General features: G+C 32.8%; 1 protein-coding gene across 5 annotated transcripts in view; it reads right to left on the bottom strand.

Moving 5' to 3' along the window:
- Positions 1 to 21,864, bottom strand: part of COP1 (COP1 E3 ubiquitin ligase) — a 172,480-nt gene extending 150,616 nt beyond the window's left edge. The window contains exons 1-4 of one of the 5 annotated variants that reach the window (XM_017529941.2): positions 21,793 to 21,864; positions 16,038 to 16,133; positions 8,424 to 8,483; positions 6,975 to 7,051 (exon numbers count right to left, since the gene is read on the bottom strand). In XM_017529941.2, coding sequence (XP_017385430.1) covers positions 6,975 to 7,048 — 74 coding nt within the window. In that variant the 5' untranslated portion in view covers positions 7,049 to 7,051; positions 8,424 to 8,483; positions 16,038 to 16,133; positions 21,793 to 21,864. Of the gene's footprint in view, positions 1 to 6,974; positions 7,052 to 8,423; positions 8,484 to 16,037; positions 16,134 to 20,219; positions 20,282 to 21,792 lie in introns of those variants that run through there. The other 4 variants (XM_017529939.1, XM_037739056.1, XM_017529940.2 and 1 more) reach the window with 4 other exon arrangements.
- Positions 21,865 to 24,664: the final 2,800 nt, after the last annotated feature.

The raw sequence follows: 24,664 nt of genomic DNA, 5'->3' as shown, positions 1-24,664 counted from the left end.
CTAATGCTTCTTCTAATTAGCATTAAAAACAATTAAATTAGCCTTAAAAACAATTAAAAATCCAAAGGTGGGGGGATGTGGTGAATGGAAAAAAATATGATGGGACTAGAGTAGGAGAGAGACAGTGAACAGCAGAAATGGTAAATGACAGCAGCATGTGAAATTTTACATTTGTATATAGATATCCTTATACCTAAGCCAGTTTTATCACGTGCAGCTTTGGTTTCCCTAGGTACCCCCATTTCTGACCTCCTAGAATCAAAGTACATCTATAATAATAAAAAGGGTGAAGAGCTTTCTATGTGACTCTAACCTGAAAAAACAAAAAGCCATAAACAAGAGGGTCTGATCACAGCATATAAATGGAATTAATAGAGCATGCTGGTACATACCAATAATCTGTTTCCTTTACAAAGACTTGATTTTAACTTTGCTAGCTCTCTCAAGCCCAGAAACTTTATCTGAGGTATTTCAAAGACATTACAGAAGAATGCGTAACTTTACACAATACAAAGTAAAAGAATTAAAAATCTTTACCCCATCCTGCACAAAACATGAAATATGCAGTTACAAAACATTTGTGTTGAATATATGAATTTTCTCTTATAAAAAGGAAAATAAGCAGGTTAGAATTTATTTAAAGCATGTTAGGGATTTATTTAAAAACATGTCAGTAACACAGACTTATCACTGATTACCAAATGAATCTTCCCATAATTTCTAAAGTATCATCTCTACCATTCCCAAACCCCAGGCCTGCATTTGAATATCTGAAATCCACCTCAAATCTAACCAACCAGATTTTAAAAATCTGCAATTCAAATAGGATTCTTGGTTGATACTCATAAACACTGCAATTTTGCTTCTTCACACCTCAGATTTCAGAATTTAAATGAACTGTTAACATTTTCATCAAGCAGTGACTTTAGATCTTAAATTAAAAAAAAAATTTTAATGTTTCTGGGAACACAGCAAGTGTATATACTTATGGAGTACATGAGATATTTTGATACAGGCATGGAACATACAATATCACATCATGCAGAATGGGGGTATCCATCCCCTCAAGCATTTATCCTTTTTGTTACAAACAATCCAATTATACTTTTTTAGTTATTTTTAAATGCACAATTAAATTCCTATTGACTACAGTTGCCCTGTAGTGCTATGGAATACTAAATCTTATTCATCCAAATTATTATTTTTTTGATCCATTAAACGTTCCCACCTTCCCCGTTCCCTAGTCCCACACTACTCTTTCTAAGCTTCTGGTAATGGTCTTTCTATTCTCTATCTTAATGAGTTCAATTGTTTGATTTTTAGATCCCAGAAATAAGTGAGAACATGTGATGTTTATCCATCTGTGCCTGGCTTATTTCACTTTACATAATAACCTCCAGTTCTACCCATGTTGCAAATAATAGAATCTCATTCTTTTTTATGGCTAAATAGTACTCCATTGAGCATGTGTATCACATTTTCTCAATTCATTCATCTGTTGATGGACACATAGGTTACTTCCAAATCTTAGCTATAGTGAACAGTGCTACAACAAACATGGGAGTGCAGGTAACTCTTTCATATATGGATTTCCTTTCTTTTGGATATACGCCCAGGAGTGGGATTGCTGGGTAATACGGTACTACTATTTTTAGTTTTTTGAGGAACCTCCAAAGCATTCTCCACAGTGGTTGTATTAATTTACATTCCCACCAGCACAGTACAAGGATTCCCTTTTTCTACATCTTCATCAGCATTTGTTACTGCCTAACTTTTCGATAAAAGCCATTTTCACTGGGGTGAAATGATATCTCATTGTAGCTGTGATTTGTATTTCTGATGATCAATGATGTTGAGCACTTCTACATACACTGGTTTGCCATTTTTGTCTTCTTTTGAGAAATGTCTATCCAAATGTTTTACCTATTTTTAAATGGATTAGATTTTTTTCCCTATAGAATTGATAGCTCCTTATATAGTCTGGTTATTAATCCCTTGTCAGATGTGTAGTTTGCAAACATTTTCTCCCATTCTGTGGGTTGTCTCCTCACTTTGTTGATTGTTGCCTTTGCTTTGAAGTTTTTTAACTTGATATGGTCCCATTTGTTCATTTTTGCTCAAAAATGTCTGATAGAGTAACTAAAATTAAAAGTGTCTTACATAAATTCTTACCTATATATTTTATTCATAAATCAGATCAAAAAATTTTATTTAGTATTTGTACTTTGTACTATATTAATTTACTACTTTATATCTTAAGAAAAAAAAGACTTCTTAGGCAAATTTAACTCCAGCAACTATCTGGATCATATAAAGCATACCCGGCCAACTAATACATCATTTTTAAACTAAATTATCTGGCCAGGTGTGGTGGCTCATGCCTGTAATCCTGGCACTTTGGGAGGCCAAGGTGGGTGGATCACCTGAAGTCAGGAGTTCAAGACCAGCCTGGCCATCATGGTGAAACCCCATCTTAAAAAAAAAAAAAAATTATCTGATGTTCTGAACACAAAGAAGAGACTAATAACTCATCATTCTATAATTGCTTAAAGACAAAGAATAAAGCAATTATGAAGTAATTATTTCTAAGACAGAAATCACATCAATAAGATACATTTAGAAATTTAAAAGCAAAGCTACTACAATGGCTTTGAAGAGGATTTAAAACCTAAAGAACAGTATGCCAACATTCCTCATCACACCAGATTTTCAGCTAACCTCAGAAGAATGACTAGGTCTATACTAAGCTAATGGGTTCACAGGCTTAATAAGTTATTTAGCTCTGCTTTGTATTCAATTACACATATAGACTACATAATATTTAAAGAGCCTAAAATACATATTTGCTAATCCATGTAGGGTCCACCCAGTTTACCGCTCTCAAAAATTCAGAGAAAATCAAACCTGGTCTAAGGACATTTTAATCTAAAAAAATAAATAAATAAATAGTACCGTCACATATGCCAGGAAGGAAACCTAACAAAAATGTTTTGTTTTATTATTTAAAGTTTGAGTTAAAAAGTTAAAAATGTATAAAATATTAATAATATGCTAGAAGGGTGGATAGGATACATATCCTTACAATCACCCTCCCACATACAAGAACCAATTCCACTTGGCAATAAGTAAGAGACTATATTTGCCTATCAATCTCTAATTTACTCATTATTTGCACACAACTATGTAACAATAAAATATAAACTATGGTTTATGCCGAGAATTATGGAGACTTTCTCCTCAGAATTTAAAGTAGATTAAAAAGGTTCTAAGTATAGCAGTCATTGGTTTGATTATTACATGAAAAGTCTGAAATGGATGAAAGGTTAAAAAAACTTCAACTGATTTAAAAAAAAAATCATACTTCACCTCAGTGAAGCATGGCTGATAGCTTTTATGGCAAGATTAAAATAATTAACTTACTTATTAAGTATACTAAAGGTCAATAAATTCACAAGCTGTGAAAACTAAATGACATTCTAGGTTAGGTATATATTTATTCAAAACCTTAAGTCCCTATTATATACAAATACATAAAAATGTGGAAGTATATAAAAAAACCCAATATTCACAGGATTACACTACAGGATGGAAAACATGTATTTTTTTTCCCCAAAGTAATACATATTAAAGAAACAGGATCAAAATAAGTAGAATCTTTACAAAACAAACAAGTGGTTAATTCTATCTCCTGCTTCCTTTTCCCTTCCCCTAATATTTTAGGGAAAGGGCATCTGAAAAAAGAATAGAAAGACCTCATCCTAGGTTGCGGGTCTTTGGGGATAGTTACTTAACAGCTGAATCCAGAAGTTTCTAGGCAAAAGGAATAGGATAAGCAAAGATACCCTAACATTCTGCTCTGGGAGTTATATACAATTTTAAAGCATGAAAGCAGAAGGCTGGAGCTAGGTGATTACAGAGGGTCATACAAAGAGATGGATCTAAGTCAATTTACATTAACAGGCAGCTACTGAAAATTTTTAAACAGGAAAGAAACATCATATTTCTGTCAATAACACATAAGAGGATAGATTAAAAGATTATTGCTAGATTCAGTGATGCTAAGGATCTAAACAAGGCAGAAGCGGCAAAACAGGATATGACAATTACAGCTAATCAAAATAGGTAGAATATAAAATTCTGTGGGGCTGTGAAAGGGAGAGAATACCATTATTTGGCTTCTGCTTTTCTTTTTCATTTAAATACATAATCTAAGCGTAAACCCAGAATCTACATAAAGGATTCAGTGACCTGACATATAATAAAGATCTTCATTGTAGAAAACTAACAAATCTAGGAGAGAGCTTTGTAAAGTAAGCCTGAAAAGAGAGATCAAAACTTTTTAGTGAGGAATAAGAACAAAAACTGGCATTTAAATAGCAAAGCTAATAATTATGAAAGTAAAAAAGATTAATATAATTGCAACTACATGCTATTAAGAATAAAGGAAAATCAAATATGAATAGTATTATATAATATTCTTCCCAGCATGTCTGATTTCAAATCTTTAGATCATTTTCACTCAAGAGTATTTAAGGGCTACATCATTTTTCCGAAGTGCCTCTCTTCATCCTTGAGTGATATTCAAATCACTTGTTTACAGAAAATATCAAAACACTCTTAAAGAAAATACTCTTTGCCTATTTTCTCTTCTTGAACTGTTAACCAGTATAACTCTGCTAGAATCTAATTTAATGACAGCTTTGCAAGCAATTTTAGCGATTCTCCATAAATATCCATAAATTTCACAAAATCTAGTATGTTTTACAAGATCTACTACTTTATTTTACAATACAACCACTCTTACCTCTTCCATAAATAAAATCCTAATGCAAACCAACATCTCCTCTCTTCTGGACTTCTACAATGCTTCCTAATTTTCCTCCCAGCTTCCAATGTCAGGGGGTTGAGAGAGACACTGATAGTATCTTCTCTGTCCTCCACACAGGGATTCAAATAAACACTTAAAAATCTAAGCCAAATCCTGCTCAACACTATCCCATAACATTCCATCATAATTAGTCTTTACTTCATTCATGTGTCAATTTAAATGTCACCTCCTTGGAGAAGCTTGACTATGAAAACTACAACAGAATCCTCTTGCAAAGCCCTCGCATGCCTAATTATTCTTCCTAAGGTACTACAGTCACACAGACTCAATGACAGGGATACATTCTGAGAAATGTGTCACTAGGCAATTTTGTCAATATGTGATCTTAGAGTATACTTATACAAACCAGGATGGTATGTGTACCAATGTCCCACCACCATTACTGAATATCAATCATTTCCCCTACCTGATCTGCAATGCCAATATCAAGTGTCATATATTAGGTTTCTTTATGTGCCCTATTATTTTCTTATGAGATCACCATCACATATGCAGTCCATCACTGACTGAAATGTCATTATGCAGTGCATAACTGTATTATATGTTAGATACTACTACTATACTATACATTGGCTCTATTAGCATCTCCCCCAACCTCCATACACACATCCCAAAAGGTAAGCTCTAAAAGGACAGGAACCTTGTCAGCTAGATCCAACACCTAGAATAGTCCCTAGCACATCAGAGGCATTCAAATAAATAGAGCAATTAAGTAAATGCACTATACTGTCACAAGTTCATAAATTCCAACAATCAATGAGAGACTGAGTGACAAAGATCTGGAAACAATAGATACCAAAAAAATTTTGCTACTGTTAAACAGAGAGCAGTAAGACAATGGGAATGAATCACCAGTTTATTAGTGAACTTTTTGTGATGTGACAACGTTTTCTTCCCTGTATGTACTTACATAATAAATATTCCACTGACAAAGATCCTGTGCATATCAGAACTGAATTCTAGGCTTAAAGATAACAATATACAAAGACCTAGTCATTCTCAAATGTTTTAAAGAAAGTAAAATGTAGAAGAAAATCAGCTGAATTACACAGCTAAAATGACGCCAGTATCAACTAGAACTCACAAGGATTCTCTGTACTATAATTAATAGGAAAAATGTCAAACCTCTCAAGAATGCTGTTAACTAGAACATCCCTGCACCCTTTCTGTACACGATGTACCACATTAGATCCGTAATAGCTTTCCTAAACTGATAAAGTTTCTGAAGGTTAGTATAGTCTACCACAGTAGCACTGGACTTCCTGATAGTACACATTATCCTAAAACTATTTGTCTGATAAAATTCCATTAAATCATTATCCTAAACAGACAGTGAATTTAACAAATCAAAAACAAATGATTTCATGTAAAATTGTACTTAGTTTGAACATTTCAAGCATAAAAATTCAAAATTCAAGATTAAGAAAGTACATATTTCATGAAATAGAATTTTAGAGCTAAAAGGGAATCACACACATTCACTATATTTTACAAATACCTACTACTAAATGAAGCCAGGCATTTATTCTAAAATATTGGGAAATGGTCAAGAGGAAGACAAATATAACCCCACTCTAATACAGCATATAGGAGAATTAATTAAACTAACAACAAGGAGTCATAAGAAAATACCAGGGAAATCTAAACTAATAGATCTATTGCCCTCATTTCAAATGTGGGAAAAGTGATCTGCCCCATAAAATTTAACAAGTCAGGGAGAAAAGTCCAAGGCTTAATTTTATCACATTTTTCCCTAGTATTGCCACTTCATGTTCTCAAATTTAGATTTTTAATGTCATCTGCCTTTCACAAGATATTTTAAGCTATCATTACTTTAAGAAATTCATGAAACTTTTAATTCAACTGTGAATTCATAACGTTATAGTATTGCACTCGCTAACTCTTCCTAGTATGAAATTCAGCTCATTAAGGAAACAGATGGGCCATATAAATCTCATTTCTAGATCATGACCAAAGTAATTTCTCAGGGGTTTCATACACTGCATGGAAAAGGCTCCTAAGGACTAGACCATATGCATACTTTGTAATATGAATTCTAATCAATTGCAAGTGTGAAGCTTTGTACCTGTGTGATGGAGAAGGAGCTTCAAATTGAGGCACTGTGCTATCCTCACTGACAGGAGAATATAAGCCACTCATTTCCTGAAAGTAAAATTATTTGAATTATAGTAGACATTTCAAATACAAGATATATAAATCAAAAAGAGGCATGATATATTCCTTTCTATTCCCAGGTTTTCATCAGTCCCTGATTGTCTCAATATCAAATTTCTGAAGGCTTCCTCTCCGGAGTACAAAAGCAAGGACTGTGAAAAGAGACAAACCTTTTCTATGGTACACAATCTTAAAGAACTATCAATTGTTCACTAAATATTGTTCATCATTAAGCCACCAAATGCAGAAAAAGATAAATGTAAACATTTTAAATGAAATGTACACTATACTATGTGAATAGTGAACTAGCAAATCATTAATTCGGTTGATAACCTATTGATAAATATTAAGATAAATATGACAGTAAGGTAACTGGATCATTAGGTTCAACTCTTCACACAAAAAGCACCCAGGATATGTCAATCTCAGCTTTAAATATATTCTCTAGAAACATTAAGACTGAAATATTAGCTTTGTTTAACAATGAGTTAAATTCTAATTTTTTTATCAGTAATCCAGAATAATAGGCCTAATCAATCATCATATAAATTTTGTCTCTGAATTACACTGACAACCTAGCTTCCTTTTTTATGTACTATATTTTGATTATTGAAAAAATAGCAAATTTTAAAATGCCACTAAAGATGAATAACCAGGTAGAATTATTTCTGGCAAATCCAAGTTCAGCTCAATCATACAGTCAAGTAAGTGACATAAATGTGTAACAACTTAAGAATGCCACAGAGGATAGTGAACATCCACTAACTATTAAATCCATTAATCTTTAACATGTTCTATGTATCAGCAAAAGAAAATTATAACACACATTAAAAATTAAAAACATAAACTAAATTTATTAACAAATACAGCCAAAGGCAAAAGCCTCACATCATAATATCCTATGAGACTCCCAAGGATCCTCCAATAAATTTCCTTGGGTAAATTATATTAAACTGTAAATTCCCAGAATATTGGTAATGTATTCTTATATTTCTTTTTCAATTAACTTTAACACCTAGAAATGTGCATAGATATGTAAAATTAATTTTTAAAAAGCATTTTAGTGGTAATAATTGACAGTTTTAAGTTATTATGACAGCACTCCAAGAAAAGAGAGTGATTTTTTGGGGTCAATCTAATCAAGAAAAATTACGGCAATAAAACATTGTAAAACAAATTTAGACTATATCTTATCATCAAGTGTTCAGAATGTTTTTTCTACAAAAATCCATTCTCAATTAAAATGAAAGTAACAGCTGTTTCTTTGTAACCAAGACCAATCCCATAAACTTAACAGAAAGGTGACAATTTCAAGAAATTGAAAAACTGCTAAAGATGGGAGAAACTTTTGATTCCTTACTTCCACTCTCTTAATATCCTCTTCCAAAACACTTAGCTCCTTCTGGATCTGTTCCAGTTGCTGCAGATTAAATAGAGAGAGAGAGAGACAAAAAAAAAAAAAGCCTAAGCCAAACCAAAATGGCATCACCACAATCATAAAATAAATTTACATATCAAACTAGGCACTAAAGGCAAATTAACAAGAGGGATAACCATCAACAAAATACAGCTAGAAGTTCCCATTTTTAAATGCAAAGGTAGAGAATTATGTTTAAGAAAACACAATGTTGTACTTCTTTAATACAAGTTTGATTTTACAATAAAAGTATGAGAGATGAACAATGACAGTGACTTAAAAAAATACAAGATAGCCAAAGAACTTCCACATTACCTCATTTAACTGTTAACAATCAAACAGAAAAATTCAGCATGTTAGTTGTTAATGATACTTTATTTAATTTTAATTTTTATTTTTTTTAAGAGACAGGGTTTCACCATGTTGGCCAGGCTGGTCTTGAACTCCTGACCTCAGGCGATCCACCCGCCTTGGCCTCCCAAAGTGCTGGGATTACAGGCATGAGCCACCGTGCCTGGCTAATTTTTAAATTTTTAATAGAAAGGGGTTTCACTATGTTGTCGAGGCTGGTCTCCAACTTTTGAGCTTAAGCAATCTGCCCGCCTCAGCCTCCCAAATTGCTGAGATTACAGACGTCAGCCACTGTGCCAGGGCTTTAATCACAGTTTATAAATAAAGATTAGTCTGAGAGAGGTTAAATCCCCTCACCCAAAAGCAACCACAGGTTAGTATCTGAACACCTCCTTCTTAAGGGTTTTTAAAAACACAGTTGAGATAATATTTTAATTTTTATATCTTGCCTATTCAATCTTAATAATCATTAAAAAACATGCCACTAAAATGCAAACATTGTAACTGATGAAACATTCAACAATATATTGAACCATTCCCTTTCTCCTTAGCGATTTAAGTTGCCTGCAAACTATCACATATAATTCTGGAACATACTGGCCTTTTAGATTTCATTTCATTTCATTTTCAGATTGTATTAAAATGTTACTTCAGATTTTATTAAGAGAGTATTAAAAATAAAATCATTCAATCAAAAGAAAACTGCTTTCCAGAAACACAATACCAATTTAAATTTCTATCGCCAGTATGCGGTTGTCTTACTTTAATCCAGATACAGTGAACAAATTTATAAAATGTAAAATATTAACAAAACTTATACATTACTGATTGCCAGATATGAAAAATGAGGCACAGAAGGGTTAAATGATTTGTCCAAAAATCATTCAGTGAGTAAGTGACAGAACTGGAATTCAAATTAAGGTAGGATTCTTGTTCCAGAATTTATGCTGTTGACTACTATGCTTTCCCACCTATTGAAAGCAGTACCTTACTATTAATTCATTTATTTAATGACTGATAAGGTTGAACAGGGTTTTTTTTTTTTTTTTTTTTTTTACAGACCTATTAGCATTAGCATCGCCTCTTCTGTGGCAATACAAGCAAAGTTGGTAATCTAATTAATAATATATTCATTCAACTATTTACCAATTCTAGGCACCTTCCTAAGCACTGAGAAGAACAGGATCTAAAAACAACTGTATCCCTTTCCCTCACTAAGTTCAGTCCAGGTGAGATGGCAAACAAGAAAGCCAATAGTTGAAATATCGTATTAAACATTTTGATGATGTTATGCAACGTACTAAGGGAATATAGACCACATCTAATGAAGAGCTGGTGGGGTAGGAAGAGGACTAGATGACTAAAATTTGATTGAAAATTAAATCAAATCAAAGGCTGAAGCTAAGGCAATAAATGAACTTGTTTAACATCAATCAGTATTGTCGGAAAAGATAAAAAACAAACTGGAATGGTAGGGAACACCAATGTTAAAGAGATGAGTAAAGGAAGAAGCAGCATTAGTTATCAAGAAGGGCAAAGTGGCAGCCAGAAAATCAGGGGAAATGACAGCACTATTAGAGAAATCAAAGGTTAAAAGAGTGATTTGCATTTTCAAAAGCTTTCAAACTCATCTATCTACTTTAATAAACTTCCTATCACCTTAAAACATGTCACAGAATGCCACCTTAACTGAAGCACTGCTCACTCTTAAAGACACTGTCTGTTCTGAAACTCTTTCACATAACAGCTGCTCAACTGATAAAAGTCTCTAAAGCCCCAGAGTTTACAGGACTTATTAATAGATAGGAACTCACCATTTCTACTCCATTCCATGGCCATTTCCAACAATTAGTATTCCAACCTAAAATTAGTTTTCTACCATACCATAAAAACCACTCTGTCTCGCTCATACTAAGCAGCCAAATCCTTGTCTACCCACTTTAGCCATCTATAAACATTCCAGTTATTCCCCACCATCATTGAAGCCTTTTGGTTCATGGACATTTTCAGCTCCAGTGATGCTGATCTCTACTTCAGCAAAACACTCCCATAGTCATCCCTTAAACATTTTCAGTTAACTACCTTAAAATGCTCCACTCTTGAAATTTTCATTTAAGCAAATGCTCTACTATGAGAGGTCTTTAGAATAATTGTTTTAAAAAATACATTTAACAAGAAGAATGAGTATCTGACAAAAGGTCTAATATCCAGAATCTAAAAAAAACTCAAATAAATGAAAAACAAAAAACAAATAACCCCATTAAAAAGTGGAGATATATCTGAATTGAACCTTAGAAAGACTGAAGGAATTAAAAAAAAAAAAAAAAAAGTTGGGATAGACATAAACAGACAATTCCCAAAAGGCAACATACAGGCGGCCATCACACATGAAAAAACGCTCAATATCACTAATCATCAGATAAACGTTAATAAATACCAAAATGAGATACCATCTCACACCAGTCAGAATGGCTATTATTAAAAAGTGAAAAAAATAAAAATAAAATAAAACAAGAGATGCTAGTGAGGCTGAAGAGAAAAAGGAATGTTTGTTTATACACTGCTGGTGGGAATGTAAATTAGTTCAGCCACTGTGGTGAATGGTGTTTGAAGATTTCTGAAAAAACTTAAAAGAGAACTACCATTTGACTCAGTAATCACATTACTGAGTATGTATCTCCCCCTCAAAATAAATAAATCGTTCTACTTAAAAGACAATGTATATGTATGTTCATTGCAGTCTATTCATCACAGCAAACATTCATCAACGCCCACCATTGCCCATCAATGGTGGTCTCAATAAAGATGTGATATACAGATGCCATGGAATACTATGCCACCATTAAAAAGAACAAAATCATGTCATTTGCAGCAACATGGATGGACCTGGAGGCCATCATCCTAAGTGAATTAACACAGGAAGAGAAAACCAAATACCACATGTTCTCATTTGTAACTGGGAGTCATCAGATACTCATAAAGATAGTTACAACAGACGCTGGGAACTACTAGGGTTGGGGAGGGGACAAGGGATCGAAGAACTAACTGTTGAGTACTATGCTCACATTTCAGAGTGATGGGGCCAATCATACCCCAAACCTTAGCATCACACAATGTATCTATCTACATAAGAAACCGGTGTATGTACTCCCTGAATCTAAAATAAAAGTTGAAATTATATTAAAAAAGTAAATATCTATAATTTCAGTAGCCAAAGACAGCCAATATCATTTGTATGATATACAATAAATAACTGAAATCAATTTTTATTCTGTTTTTGAACTTGAAATTTCAGAAAAATTTCCAATGTCACCTGAAATCTCAAAATATTAAACTCTAATGTCTTCTCTAAAAATAATGTTCCATCTGCTAGTACCTCAAAGCTTTTACTGGCTAATATACCTATTGTTACATATGGAGGCTACTATATATGAGGTGAACCTCATATAACTGCCAATAATAAAACAATTTTTCCTTCAGAAACAGCAATTGTGTATGGTTCAATTTAAAAATGAATTAACAAAGGCATAGTGTTGTCCTGATAAATATACGGATAGAATGCAAAACAAAATGATATCAGGCAAGAAATATTAAAGAGAAAAAAGTTTGGAATAAAATCTGTTGAGAGCATGTATTAGATTTGAGGTGCTTCCATTTCAAGATGAGAATTCTGAAGGGATTTGGAGCTGTAAGTTATATAGTACAAGATATTTTAATACAAGTAAATAGATAAAAGCTGAAGGACAACCATTTCAAGGATGTGGAAAGAAGAAATGGGCTAAATTCACTGTGCAAATCTCATAACCCAAAGAAGGAGAACCTAGAAGAAAAGCCTGAATATGAGCCTAAGAATGTTTGAAAGACACATGAAGAAAATCAAGAAGCTGAACTGCTTAACCTAAAGGAAAATCAATCACAAACTAGGAATGATAATAAACCACTAGATCACATTTACTTTAACACCATTACAGAGTTTGGTGTTACTTAAAATAAAAAATAAATATATAAGATGGAGAACTAAGACAATGCTATTTGATAGCATGGGAGTAAGGAACCAACAGCAAGCACTCTCTTAACACTGGGCAAAAGTCCCCCCAAAAAACTGATAGAAATATTTCATGTAAATGTAAAGAGTAAGTAAGTCTCAGAATCCCTTATGAGGATAAGAGAGAGAGTCTCCCATTATTGACAATAGCTTTGGTGTAGGTAGGTTTTGTTGGTACTCATTTGACTTTCATTAGTGGCTTGATAAAGATATGCTTAAATATTAAACACATTATTTGAATTTTTAATATAATTTAGAATAAATTATATATAATTGTTCCAAACTGAAAAGAATATACCATTTCACTTTCACTGGGGAAAAGCTGATTTTAAAAATCAAGGCTAGATACAGTGGCTCACGCCTGTAATCCCAACACTTTGGGAGGCTGAGGTACGTGGATCACCTGAGGTCAGGAGTTCAAGACCAGCCTGGCCAACATGGTTAATCCCTGTCTCTACTAAAAATACAAAAATTAGCCAGGGGTATTGGTAGGCACCTGCACTGCCAGCTACTCAGGAGGCTGAGGCAGGAGAATCACTTGAACCAGGAGGCGCAGGGTGCAGTGAGCCAAGATTGCACCACTGCACTCCAGCCTGGGCGACAGAGCAGGACTCCGTCTCAAAAAACAAATAAATAAATAAAATAATTAATAATCAAGAAGGAAAACCTAATATACACTAATTCTAAGAGAGTTACTACCAAAAACAAAGCATTTAGCCATACATAGTGCACACTACAGCAAGCCAAAACACTTATCACCCCATACTATCACTCCACAAACACACACATACTTAATATCTAGTTCCTGAAATGGCAGACCTGATTAAAAGACTTTATTTAATCCTTTCATAGTACTTTCTCTTTTTTGTTTGTTTTTTTTTAAAGACAGGGACTCATTCTGTCACCCAGGCTGGAATACAGTGGCACAATCTCAGCTCACTAAAGCCTCTGCCTCCTAGGCTCAAGTGATCCTCCCACCTCAGCCTCCTAAGGAGCTGGGATTACAGGCATAGGCCACCATGCTCCACAAATTTATTTAAAAACTAGTTTGTAGAGACAAAGTCTCACTATATTGCCCAGGTTGGTCTTGGAACTCCTGGCCTCAACTGATCCTTCCACCTCAGCCTCCCAAAGTGTTAGGATTATAGGCACCAGCCACTGTGTCCAGCCAATATTTTGTTTTAAGCTGAGAAGAAAACAGAAAAAGCAAGAACAAAACCAAATAAATAAATAATAGAGTAGTGAAGGGGCAAAATAAGACGGCTTATTTAAGAGCAAATGTAAACAAATGTCAATACCAGTAGACTGATAAGTTAAAAATATATGCTGTAATATAAAGAGCAACAACTAAAATATGATACAAAAAATTTACTTAAAAACATTATAGATAAATCAAAACGGAATTCCAAAAACTGTTCAAAAACCCATAGAGAGAAAAACAGAAAAGCAACAATAACTAAAAAAAGAAACACAAAACAAAAGATATTTCTGAGAAGAAATTCAAAAACATGAAAAAAAAAAAAAGAGAAAAGAGAGAAAAACAAAAAATAAAATGGCTGGTTACATCATAACATTTATATTAAATAAATAGCCTAAATACATAATTAAAAGACTGAGCCTGGCAGAGTAGATTTACAAAGCATAGTCCAACCATATGCTATCTATGAGAAATTCACCTCAAAGATAATGAGCCAGTACTAGGTATAACAAGAAAACAAAGACCTGGTATGAATGCAGGAAATTCTCACCACACATTTAACGACATTACAACGAATCACACAACTGCAGAAAACACATTCTTTTCAAGCACAAGTATTTCAAAATTTAACCAATTACCAGTTAGTACAGCAAATATTATATTCAAAGAAAGATAACACAACTTTCTGATTACAATGCAATTATAATAGAAATCCAAAACAGAAAAGACAAAATCTCAATGTTCAAGTAATAAGACACTTGTTTCTAAATAACCCACAGGCCTAAGAATAAAATATAATGAAAAAAGAAATTCTTTTGAACTAAATAATAAACAAAATATGATGCCAAAAGAATTAGGTACAGATTAAAAAATAAGAAACTATGGCCCTAAATGCCTACATTGGAAGAAACAATCTGCATAATAATATGCATATCCACCCAAGCTAACAGATTAGGAAGGAACAAAAAAGTAAAACCAAAGAAAGCAAGATGGAAATAAAAAAGAATATAAATAAAATAGAAAACAAAATAGAGAGTAAAAACAAACTCAAAAGTTGGTTCTTAGACAAAATTCATATAATTGATATATTCCTTGCAAGAACTGATCAAAAAAAAAAGAGAGAAAGAGAAAGGAACAAGTAAAATAAACAATGCCAACCCTAGCAACACTAATAACTTAAAAGACTATTAAGACCAATCTTATGCCAATAAATCTGAAAACTGAGATGACATAAAGAATGACTAGAAAAAATTTAACATATAAAAAGTGACATCTAAAACAAAAAACTTAATAAGAATATAACTGTTCAAGTAATGGATTCAATAACTTAAACCTTCCTGCAAACAAGTCACAGGTCCAGATTGCTTCTCCACTAAGGTCTTTAAACATTCAACAAAGATGCCCACAGATTACACAAATTATTTCAGAAAATTTAAAAAGAAGATATATTTCCCAACTCATTTGATAAAGCTGGCATAATCTTTATTGCAAAACTGGACAAGATATGTGTAAGAAAAAAATAATCTCACTGATGAACATAGATGCAAAAATCCTAAACAAAATATAAGCAAACCAAATCACAGAGAAGAGGATATACAAAATGGCCAGGTTTGGTTTATATAAAGGATGCAAGTAGGGGGACCAACTGTCCTGGTGGGGTTTCCTAAAATGCAGAACCTTCAGCGATATAACTAAGATATAAGACATCCCTGAGCCAGTCAGGATGGTTGGTCACTCTAGGTGCAAAGTTGACTGACTTTCCAATGTTAAACCAATGTAATTATTCACATTAACAGAATGAAAAGAAAAAACTGTATGGTGATATCAGATGCACAAAAATTCTGAAGACTACTCAACCCCATTTAGAAATTTTTTAAAACTTCTCTTAGCAAACTGGGAATAGAAATTTACTGCCTTGAGTGATAAAAAGTACCTAAAAAAAAACCTACAGAAAACATCATACCTAATGGTGACACGTCGAATGCTTTCACTTTGAGATCAGCATCAAGACTAGGATGCCCCGCTATCACCACTTCTATTCATCATTGTACCGGATGTCCTAGCCAGCAGAGTAAGACAAGAAAAATAAATGAAAGATATAAGGATCATAAAGATTGAAACTAAACTGTTATTATTTGCAGATTATGATGTGCACATAGAAAATATAAAAGAATCTACAAATAAATTAGGATTAATGTGAGTTTAACCAGGTTCCTGGATATTTTAAGAAATCTGTATGTAAAATGCAACTGTATTTCCATATACTAGCATAAGAAACTGAAGTTAAAGACACAGACATCATTTACAATAGCATCAAAAGTGACTAAATCTAAAATAAAGATGTGTAAGAATACCCTGAAAAATAAAAAAATTTTAAGGATATTTGAAAAGTCTAAATATAGAGGGAAGTACCATGTTCATGGATTAAAAGATTCAATATTGTAAATACACAGTCTTCCAAATTTACCTAGTCAAATTAATCCCAATAAAAAGCACAGCAAGTTTACCATGTAAATGTACTAGCTGATTCTCAAATTTATATTGAAATGCAGAGAGCCAGGAATATTCCCAGACTTTAAAGAAGAACAGCAACTTAATTCAAAGTTTTAGTATTTAATAAAATTCGGTATTGCTAAAAAGACCAGTGGAGCAGAAAAGAGAACCTAGAAACAGACCCACACATACATGAACACATGATATATGACAAAGGTGAAACTTCAGAGTGATGGAGAAAGAATGGACTTTTTAATAAAGGATGCTTGGACAGCTAGATATCCATATGAAAATATCTCTATACCTCACATTATACACAAAAATAAATCTCCAAGTAGAGTATAAATCTTAATATGAAAGATAAAAGAATAAAGCTCCAATCAAAGAACTGTATAGAAAAATGTATTCATGACCACAGGTGGAAAAGACTTTAAGTTACACAAAAGACACTAATTATAACAGGAAAGATAAATTTCACTCTATTAATATCAGAAACTTTTGCTCATCAAATGACATCATTAAGACAGTGAAAAGAATGCAGCCCAATTAGAGGGAAAGATATTTGTGAAAGATAGATCTGACAAAATGTTTATGTAGAATATATAAATATCAAACCATTAAGAAAAATCAAACAAAAAAACGTAAAAATTTTTAAACAAGTACTTCAGACACAAACATAAAAAAAATTCAAATGGCCAATAAACGTAGTACTAGGTCCTCAACCTCATCAGTCATCAGGAAAATGAAAATTATAACCATAGAAAATTGTTTATACCCCAAGATTAGCTAAACTGGAAAAAATCTACTGGTACCACATACCAGTAAGAACACAGTGCAACAGAAAATGCTCATATAATGCCTATAGGAAGAATAAGTAATACAATTTGTTTCAGAAAATATTTTGGCATTATCTATTAAATCTGAAGATACACATATCCTATGACTCATCAATTCCACTTCTAAATACATTCCATATAAATATGCATAGTAAAATAAACCTGGCTACACATATAATAGTATTTTTTGTAAACAGCCCAAAACTGAAAATAACTCAAATGCCTATCACCAACAAAAACAGGACATATTCACTTAATGGAATACTACACAACAACAAAAATCAATCAACTACAGTCATATATAACCATATGGATGAATCTTAACATTTAGCTGAAGACGACAGGAACAAAAGATTACATACTGCACAAGCACACTTACATAACGCTCAAAAACAGGCAGATCTATGGACACTCAGGTAGCAAAACATTAAAGAAAGGCAAGAAAGCACCATAACTTTTGGGATACTGGTTACCTACTGGGCAACAAAGATGGCTGCAATACAAAAAGGGTAGTAAGGGGGCTTCAGGAGTTCTAGTAGTATTCTATTGTGTTTACAATGGAGTTTATACATATGGTCACTCTACTATAATTCTTTATAAATTTGTTTTATATACTTTTCTGTGTTTTTCATATAAAAATGGTTTAAAATTTTATTTACTAATATTCACAATAAAACGAAAAGGAAACCAAGACTCATCAAAAAGATTCTATTACAGTAAATTAAATGGGTATCAAAAGTGTCAAAAAAGTATATTTTAAAATTAAATCAAATGAAATAGAGGGGAACCATTCAAATGCTGGTACAAACTAGCACAGACAAGACTGGCTTTTACATGGAACCCAAGGCCCTTTTGTTTAATCTGACCATGAAGGAAGACTAACATGTTCATTTATAACTATTAGAAGCTGTAATAAGCAGGTTCTAAGATGGCCTCCAAAGATCCCCACTTCTTAGTAATCACACCCTTGTGCAATTCTGAGTGTGGAATTAACCAATGATTTGCTTCTAACAAACAGAAAACAGCGAAAAGCTTTAGAATATAATTTCCAGGATAAAGTTACAAAGAGCAGTGACTTCTGTCTTCAACACTCTCTCTTGCTTTCTTACTTGTTACTTTTGAGGGGTAGCCAGCTGCCACATAGTGAGGTATCCTATGGAGAAGCCCATTTGCCAAAAAATTGGTATCTCTTTCCAAAAGCTGATGAGTGAGCTTGGAATCCCAGTCAAACCTTGAGATAACCGCTACCTTGGCCAATACTATAATTGCAGCTTGGTAAGAAACACAGAGTCAAGGCATCCTGCTACTCTGAATCAAAATTCTAGACCCCATATATTAAATTTTAATGTTTCAGGGCATCAAATTTGAGAATAATTTGTCACACAGCAATAGATAACTAATGCAAAAGGCTATCATGTACCTTGCACTTTGCATTCTCTTAATATTCTAAAGAGAGTCAGTAGGAAAAAATAAAACTGAAAATTAAATGGCCCTAAATTACTAGCCAGTTTTAACAGTGGAATACTGATTATCCAAATGAGTTAAATGAATCTTAACATTAAATCCAAAAAGGGTATTTAACTTATTTGATTGGTATATCTCAATGTCTAAACCTACACTCATCAGAACTCCAATTAAAAGTTACAAATGAAATCACGAAGTTAATTTTCAAAGTCTGAATGTTAATCTTAGAAAAACAAACTCAAAAGCAGCAATTTGCCTCCCAGTAAATCTATATTTTACTTGAATAAGTACAAGTTTATAAACTGTATTACAGGTCCTAAGATCTTTAACAATTATATTCATTTTGAGGATTAAACACGCAAATAGACTTACACGCAAGAATAAAATATAACCACTCACTTCATTCTGTCTGCACTAAAACATGAGGTATTAATCAACTATATTTTGTAGACTAAAACTTATTAAAATCATACAGTACCTAATTCCAATTATTGCGAAATCCATGAAATTTAATCAAAGTAATAAATGTTTAAAATTTGTTAACATAGCTTCTCAGAATTTCTTGTGTAATTTAAATTAAAATACTCAAAGTCACAAAATCATAGATATATTAAAATCAAGAAAACCAAAATGTATTAATACAGTAAAATCACTGTACACTGGAGACACAAATATCCAGAAGTATTTGGAACTAGTATGCTTCCATCCGATAACCCACCTACTACAAGAAAAAGTGGACCAAGAGAGAGAAAAAAATCACAAGGATTACATTAGATTCAAATCAAAATCAAGCAAAAAAGTTCTACAGCATGATTCACCCAGAAGTTTAACATCAAAAATACAAAAACACTATGCCAAAGCTATAAGATCAAAGTCAGTATTACAGAAGGTATTGTGGGAGGCCACGGGCCACCACATCAGAGAAAGGCCAAATGAAGATCACATGGAAGAATTAATGTTGGGAAGTAATTCTCCAATCTCTCTCCAATTTCTGCATATCTTGTGATAGATTTTTGTTCTAAATTATCTTTCCAAGAATGTTTATACAGCAAAAGGCTGGCAAGACAGAAACAGTGACTTATTCTGGGGGCAGAGGGCAGATTTGTTTTCTGACCAATAAAAAATCATGTCTTCTGGCAGTACCAACATTGAAGAGGTCTGCCAGCAACCCCTTTTAGAAGACTGGGGTTTCCTAGTATGAGGATTCCTTTGCTGCAACACAAACAAATCCATTGTGTGTGCAGCATCCACCTAGACCCAACTCCACAGTGTCACATGTGGGATACAGGGGTCAGAAGGAACTGATGCAAAGATGAAGCTGATGCTATCAAATGTCCCATAAGTAATAAAACCTTTTATTTCCAGTCGTCTCAGGTCTTCTGCCAGCATCGATGAAACCGTGGCAAGTTAACTTGTTAACCTGCTAAAAGGGTAAAAAATTTCAGACCCTTCACAGTGTTTTACAGTTATATGCTGTAAAAATGTCAAGTCTAACAATTTGTGGCAGGCATCAGGAGACCCCTACAGAAGCAATGAATAATACTGAACACCTCAGAGGCTAATGAAAACCATTAGGTTTCATAAAAATAGTTTAGGACACAGATGATAACTAGTGATTTCATTTAAAATTCAAGTATTTGAGATTTTAATTGTTAATTTCATTGATTCATTTACTTATTCATTATCAGGTACTTTCTTATGTACTGAATATCATTCTCAATGACTTCAAAGTCTAAAAAAGAAACATGTAATTCCATATAAAATATTCAGCCTTGATCCTCAAAGTGTGGTCCAAGGGCCAAGAACTTCAACATCACTGAAGCTTGCTAGAAATGCAGATTGTCAGGCTCTAACAGAGGCTCCCTTAATCAGAGCATGCGTTTTAGCAAGAGCATTAGGCAACTTTCATGCACATTGCCATTTATATTGTGCCACCAGACATTTAAACAAATGAATGACTGGACATCATCCTTCCCACCCACCTCCAAAAAAAAAAACAAACAAAAAAAACCCCTAAGAGATAGAAGTAAATCTTAAATTTATAATAGATAATGTTTGTTAGCAGGCATATTTAAATCACAAGTAAATTAGCAACAGTTGAAAATAAGAAAAATATAGTCACAAACAATATAAAGAATATTTCATCATCCAGTAAAACATCTCTATTTACTTTTGAAAAGAATAAAGACAGCCCAGAACACAGCACATAATGGACAATTTACACATTTTTAAATGAGTAAAAAGTATCATAATTAGACAATTCTTAACGTAAACATACCAGGTTCCAGCCAGTTAGAAATTTTCTTTAAAAAGTTTTCAAAGTAATTTTACCATGCTATCCAGAACACAGGATTTTGACTATTTAATTTTCCTACATTCTGTATACGTGTGAAATGACTGAGAAATTTTACAAATGTTAAATTAGAACATGCTCACTATAAAACTGTTGATACAAAATTGCCTTTTAATTATCCTCCATGAGTTAGACTTCCCAAATTCTAAACAGGTAGCTATCTTTTTACTTGTTTTTGCCCACATGCATTTTTACCATAATAAATAAACTATGTCCTACTTAAGGCTTTATAATCTAAATTTTCCTAAGTTTTCTTTTCTTTTCATGTTGAAGGATACTGTTATTTAATAATTCTATTTTCAGCTCTTTATAGCTTTTAGGTAAGTTATTGCAGTCAGTCTTACTGATAGCTTTTTGGCACATCTCCACAAAATGATTTTTTAAATATCAAGTTGTAAAAAAAGAAAAAAAAAAAAGAAGTTAAAGTAAGAAAGCTTAAGGAAACCTCCTAAAAATTCAAATGCTTTTAAAAATATTTAAAGAAAATTTTTTAGCCTGAAATGCTTTTTACATAACGGGAACAGTTAACAATTGTAAATAAAACATTATGTAAAACACACAAAATAATATACCTCTCTCTTATTTCTTCTTGCAACCTTGAGGAATTCCATAAGAATCTGTAGTTGGGCTGCATGAGATTCCTACAATAGAAAATTATAATTGTTCTTTTAAAAAATATAACTGAGTTGAAAGTTTTCTTTAACACCATAGTATAACCAGTATGAAGCAACTTTATGCACCCATCTAAGTTAGTCTATTACTGCTACTTAATCACTTTTTCCATTTGCTAACTGGCATTAAAGAATCAATTTTCTACAAAACTAACTAAAACTAACTTTGAGAAACTGGTGTTCTAAATTACATCCCTCATCTAACATGCTGAAAAATCTTTTCATGGAAATAGCAATTATATTACCTGACTCCTAGCCTTCTCTTCCCCAACTAAAGTAATAAAACATCAAAAAAAAAAAATTGACGATGGAAGTAACATAGCTTAGACACTAAAATCACTTTCTTCATGAGAACTTCATTTGCAGAGGTAAATGTAATAGAGATAAACCCATTACTCTCAGAAGTCAAATTTACTATTTCTAGTTATTACCTATTTACTCACAGATGTGAGAACATATTTCTATGGAAGATGTCAGGCAAAATCAAACATCTGAAAACAAAAAAATTTAATATAAACAAGTGGGCAGCTTGGGAGTGGGGAGAAAAGTGTAATTTAAATTGGTTATTGAAACAAAGATAGACAAATCAAAGCATAATAAACCTTGACATCTTTTGGGCAGCAAAACATAAAAATACAAATATGTATCTTTTACTGTTAAAATTCACAAGAAGAACCAGGAATTCCAGGTGAATCTGATAAAAATATACAAAAAGGATATCAAAAGCTAAAAATATCAATTAGAGATAGTTTATGAACAAACATCATTCTAATTTTTTCTTATATACTTGAAAGGGAGAATAAAAAAGCCCAGTGGAGCAATTTCAAAACATGCAAAAATATATTAATAAAAAAGATTAATAAAACTTTAATTTGCCTGGCTATGCAAGAGAATTACGTGGGGCATTTGTTAAAACAGACACTGGGTCAGATTTTTAAAATTCTGATCCTGTTGCTCTAGAAAAGGTTCCAGTAATCTATGTTACACAAGTGTCCAGATGATAACAAGCAGCCAATTAAAATCTGAAGAATCACTAAGATATAACACTTACTACAAATAAGCATGACCACTTCACACCCACTTCTACAGTCTATCTCTCTTGCAGGTCTTTTGATTTAAAAAAAAAAGAGCAGCAAAACAGATCAATGAAATTTACAAGTCAAGGCAAATAAGGTGATGAAATATTAAGTGACAATCACAATAGGATACTCTAATTTAAAAAATATAACTGAATTAATACGTTTTACAACTGAATAAATTTCCAAAAATAGTATCACGAAGACTGAAATTTTTTCTTTCATAACAAACTGACTGACTGGACCTTAGACCCATTCTTCCCAAGTGAGTTAATCTGTCACACAGAACAAACCCACAAGGGCTCTATCTCAACAGTGATGATAAAGCATCCAAGTCTTCTACATCATTCTTGGGACTTCTCTACACTGGTTATCACTATCTACAGATTATTTGTCTAGAGGGCAAAGACCACACCTTTATACAAAAAGTAACTCCAAGCTAATAAAGTGACAGTTCATTTACAAAGGAAGGGAAGTGTACAATCTTCAAAATTATAAATTTAAATACTTCATTTCAATCTATTAACTAGAATATGTAAATACGACAAGAATGCAATTGATTTGTAGAAAGGAGAAGGGGAAGTTCCCAAAACCTCAATGTAAAAGGAAAGTGGGGCCAACTACATACACCAGGAACTCACCCCATGACACTTCTTCTGAAGTTTAACCTTCTTAAAGAAGAATTTCAAGAAAGGAGATGATGGCAAATGTGAAACTATAATTTCATATATAAATATGAAAGAAAATTATAAAAAAGATAGTGGAAGAATAAAAAAAATGCTTTAAAAAATGGAAAGAAGAGTATAACCAATTATACCAGAATGTCAAGCCATATATTGTTCTGTTAGAAGAAGTGCAGAATTTAACATGAAAGTAATTCCACTACTAAAAATATAAGTCCAAGAAGCCAATTCTCTAAACATTTCTTACAATTGTCAAAACTTCCAAAAAACATGTGAGGATCATTTATCCCAATTCTCCCATTTTTGGATAAGGAAGTGTGTAAGAAAAAGAACAAAGGGAAACGTATTTAGAAAAAAAAAGAAATATACATATTTAGAATCTTACTCGCTACTCTCAGTACTCTTTACAATACAGCAAGTTTTTGTAATACTTGTCCCATCTGGTTCAGTCAAGTGTCTCTAGAGGGAACGTATCTGCCATGTGACATGAAATACGCTTCAAATTTGTATAGAACATTGGTCTTCTTTATTTTCCTATCCTTCTCTGCAATTAAATTTTGTTGTATTCTAAAAGAAAAAATTATCCCTTTTATGGAAATGGAATAACTGCCTGATTACAGCCTCATATAATTAAGTATGTGAATTGCGTATTAAACTCTTCTTGCTCCCATTCCATGCTTTAGTATCCTTCTGTTATATGGCATGTTAGATGTCTCTCCAAATGAGAGAAAATGCACTGGTCCGAACTATGTAAATAACCGATGTAACTGATTTTTACATATTTCACTATAAGTGAGTAATTTGGTCCTTACAGGTTTAGTCAGCATGAGTTCATCTTCCCAATTCAGTTCACTCTACAATAGTTTCTCAAGAGGAGAACAACTGGCATTTCGAGGGTGAACATGTGTTTTTGCATAAGACTTTCCAAGTACAATGGCATAGGCAAGTTATTTAGAAATAGAATTGTTGGTGCAATCCTAGCACTGTGGGAAGCCAGGGCAGACAGATTTCGTG

The sequence above is a fragment of the Cebus imitator genome, unplaced genomic scaffold, assembly GCF_001604975.1.
Source record: "Cebus imitator isolate Cc_AM_T3 unplaced genomic scaffold, Cebus_imitator-1.0 Scaffold62, whole genome shotgun sequence".
Lineage (NCBI taxonomy): Eukaryota > Metazoa > Chordata > Mammalia > Primates > Cebidae > Cebus > Cebus imitator.
The sequence above is the reverse complement of the archived record's forward strand: the minus strand, read 5'-3'. Positions and strand labels throughout refer to the sequence as shown.